At 28.6% G+C, this 3,977-nt stretch overlaps 1 protein-coding gene across 1 annotated transcript in view; it reads right to left on the bottom strand.

Annotated features, from left to right (window-relative positions):
- Nucleotides 1–3,067: 3,067 nt before the first annotated feature.
- Nucleotides 3,068–3,977, bottom strand: part of LOC111404556 (protein NETWORKED 4A-like) — a 6,667-nt gene continuing 5,757 nt past the window's right edge. Inside the window, exon 4 of the mRNA XM_023033348.1 lies at nt 3,068–3,166. Within this exon, the coding sequence (XP_022889116.1) occupies nt 3,068–3,166 (99 nt within the window). The remainder of the gene's footprint in view (nt 3,167–3,977) is intronic.

Below are 3,977 nucleotides of genomic sequence, written 5' to 3'. Positions count from 1 at the left end.
AATTAACATTCATTTAATTAATATTCATCCCCATTTATGCATTTTAGTGTTTTAATTCTAATTATAAGTTAATTAGAATTTCACATTAAAGAATCTATATCATTATTCACCTTCAAACATGCTAATTAGCATCCGATTTATACGTTTACTATAAATGATTTAACATTCATTGTCGTTCTGGTATTAATTTTAAATTAATTAATATGCACGCTAATTTATGTATCGTACTTGCTTTAACTATTTAAAAAATATATTTTATGAATTATTTTGCCAACTATTTAGTTACCATCAATGTATACTTATAGATTCATTTTCCTTGTGAATTTTCACCACATGAAACCCAATTAAAATTGTAATAAATACTACAAAATTCTTGTTCATGCACGTATTTAATTGTTGTTAATTCTCAATTAATTAATATTCACATTTATTTGATTAATATCTATCTTCAAGTATTACTTTTACAACACTTATAAAGTATATTACACGTTCAACTCTAGACAAGTCTAATTATTTATCTGTGTATTTATATTGTCGACTTGGTAGTTTAGTCTTGAGAAGATTGCTTTTTTTTTTTTTTAATTTATTATTATTATTTTTTTTATAACATGGAAACTTATTTATGACCGATGACTCAAATAAGTTATAAACGTTATAATACAATGTGACTATTTAAAAAGAGAATTAATATTTTACTTAGCTCGAATTATCTAATTAGAACCTTTCTTTTGGATTTATTACTCATCCATTTTGATTATAAAATAGATTTTAGCAACAAATATGACTATAATTGATGTCTAGCACATATATTAGTGAAACGGTGTATGACTAACAACATGTCGGTTAAAAAAAATTTATTATTATTATTCATTATGAGCTTTCTTTTTTGGCTTGAATTACCCGTTTTGAACTTTTGTCATGAATTTGTTTCTCATCAAATTGATGACAAACTCAGTTGTGATAACATGCACGTGGAAGCATGCCCATATATAATTGAGGTGTAACATGAATATTAATTTAGTGACGTGATTGTCATTATAGATTTACGACAGACTTTGGTTGCTACTTAAATTATTATTAAATAACATTCACTTCGACACACACAAACACACACACACGCATATATATAGTTGGTTCTCATCCTTCAGAGACTCCCCAACAGCTCACATCGACAGGAAGGTTTGGCACCTCGATGTCGGCTCTTCGCCACTTGGGGCTGTAGTATGTTCCAAGGGTTGGGAGAAAGTACGATAAAATACGCTTTGAGTGGAGACAAAATAGAATTTTAAAGGCAAAATGTAAGAAAAAGAAAATTTGAAATGCTGCTAATATTGTCAACACAAATAGGAAAATATTGCAATATTGTTTAGAAGACTTGTGATTACAATTATTGAGCAAATGGTTCGAAATCATTCAAATGTAAAAAAATAAGGGCCTAAATTGGGTTGATTCAAAATTCTGACATTTCATATTTGTGCATAACGGAACCTCTCATATTTTACAAAAATACAACCCTTTCTATACGGTAATACAACCGATAATAAATGTCGACTGAAGTCAAGATTAAAATATCTATGCACCACAAATGATGTATATCAAATAAATACTCAGTAGATTAGGATTTGTTAATTCACAAGATTCAATACTCACCACTATCACAATGACATCACGATTATTAATTTCAACCCAAAATTTATTCCTAATTATTGAATGTATTATCATTTTCAATCATAGATAGTGCAAGCAGTGCTTAATAAAATCAATATGGCCACTTGATATGGGCCTGAGCTAAATGCATTTTTTCTTTTATAAGTGAACTTGTATGCAAAATGGAAAGTTTGTATAACCAAATATTGCAAAGCATGAACAATATACTGAAAGTTTCAAATCTAGCAAAGAACATAATATTTAAAGTTCTTTGTTTTCATAAAGAAGGTATATACCATTATAGGAAAGGGTGAATTGTAGGCAACGAATTTTGTGTGTGTGTGTGTGGAAAAATAATTGGGTGCCATCTATATATTGTCTCAAGACAACTTTCAAGAATCAAGTTGATTAATACGATTCTTAGACAAAGCATTGAGATGGTCATGGTCTTGCAAACTTTCAACCTTACATTATTGCTTCTCTTATTCTTAATTTTTATTCGCTCGTACATTTATCATCTACGGAAATTAGGTTTCTCTTAGTAGTTTTATTATTTAAACGCTCAATATAGCTTGTGTTTTTTCGGTAATTTATTGAATAAGATTTAGAAATTTCAAATTTTTTCGATTAGATTCTGGCATTTAGTTGTGAATCAAGAGTTTGTTGATCTAAATTATTTCTCGGCATTTTTTTAAATGAGTCTTAATTGTCATTTCACACATTCTTAATAATCAAAATGTCAAATTTTGATTGTATTCTTTGATTGCTTCTCTGTGTGTGCATGGTGCAACGCTCTATTGTGCTACTCTAGAATTAATCAATATAGATAAGGATGTATTACATTTAGATGTTTGAATTCATCATTCACCCTCTATAGACAAAAATTAGTTGGTAAATATACTTTTGCGAGTAACTTCATTTACGGATTTTTTCCCACTATTGACTCTGTCGATACACGTCATTAACATTTATGAGCATCACGTACGCTTTTGTTGATATGCGTGCTGATGATGAGAGCACATCGGTATGGCTATCAGTGTAAAGTTGGAAGCTTCTGCCTTTTTATTTTTTTATTATATGTCGATCATCCATTTATTTGTATATTTGAAAATCTAAAATATCCTCACATGCATCGGGTACCAAAAAATGTATAGTAAAAAGTAGTAAAAAATATTTTACAACTTGTCAATTGTACGCTTCATGAGAAAGGTCATTGATCAATCCTACTACGCTTCCTACCATGTTATATATAGTCATTGTGAATGCATGCAAAAAATTTTTAGTATAGTTAATGAATCAAACCATGATCTCATGACACAAAGATCTTCATTACAAAGAAATATTACAGAACTTGAAAAAGAAATTATTGAGTTAAAGCTTAGTTTATCTAGAGGTACTATTGAGCCCAAGAAGTCAATAGTTAGTCAAGTTCAAACGGTAACTGGTAAAAACTTATCAAACTCGTTAAAGGCTGTGGACTTGCCAAAAGCCCAATAGACTCAGAGGACTGTTGATTCCTCTACTAGAATAGAAAATCAGACACAGCAGACTGATAAATCTGCTACAAAAGATAGTTATTATGTCAAATATAGTCTACCAGAATATTATCTTGATAATCGAAGTTCATTTCAAACCCAAGAAATTCATTCTAGCTTGTTCTAAGTCTCTCATTGCTTTTCTTTGTATACTCATATGTCCTGAATTAGGATATGCTCCAGTAATTAATATTTGAATTTTATTAACAAAATTATAAGGATTACTTCTTAGGCTTACTAATTGTTCAAATTCTTCTTTTCTTTCTGTTTTAAATGCTTCTAACATTGCTTTAGTACTTTCTCCTAAAAATGTTTCTAAATACCTATACATATCTAAAGGTTCAATTTCTTAGAAATTTATAATAAAATGTCCTATTATAGTATTTTTCCATACATCTATAACATTTGTCCATGTCTGTGGATCATGTGCTGTAATATTTAATATTTGTGCTTTATTAGTTGCTTGAAATTCTATTTTATTTTCTAATGGTCTTTCACTTCCTCTAGAAACATATTTAGTATTTTCTGGTGGATTATTATAATTATTATAAGCTCCTCTTGGAGGATAACCATATCCATAAGTTAATGTCTCATGTTTTATGGTTCTATCAAAAGGTGTCTCATCAAAAGATTTATAAACATTTTCATCATCCATAAGTTCTTTATAATCAGATCTTTTTGATCTTGTTTCTTCTATTTTTTCTTTACTTATTCCTATCCTTATATTTAAATCTAAGTCATAATATAAATATTCTAGTTCTTTTATTTGTTTATTAATATACATTTGATCTTCTA

The sequence above is a fragment of the Olea europaea genome, chromosome 11, assembly GCF_002742605.1.
Source record: "Olea europaea var. sylvestris chromosome 11, O_europaea_v1, whole genome shotgun sequence".
NCBI lineage: Eukaryota > Viridiplantae > Streptophyta > Magnoliopsida > Lamiales > Oleaceae > Olea > Olea europaea.
The sequence above is the reverse complement of the archived record's forward strand: the minus strand, read 5'-3'. Positions and strand labels throughout refer to the sequence as shown.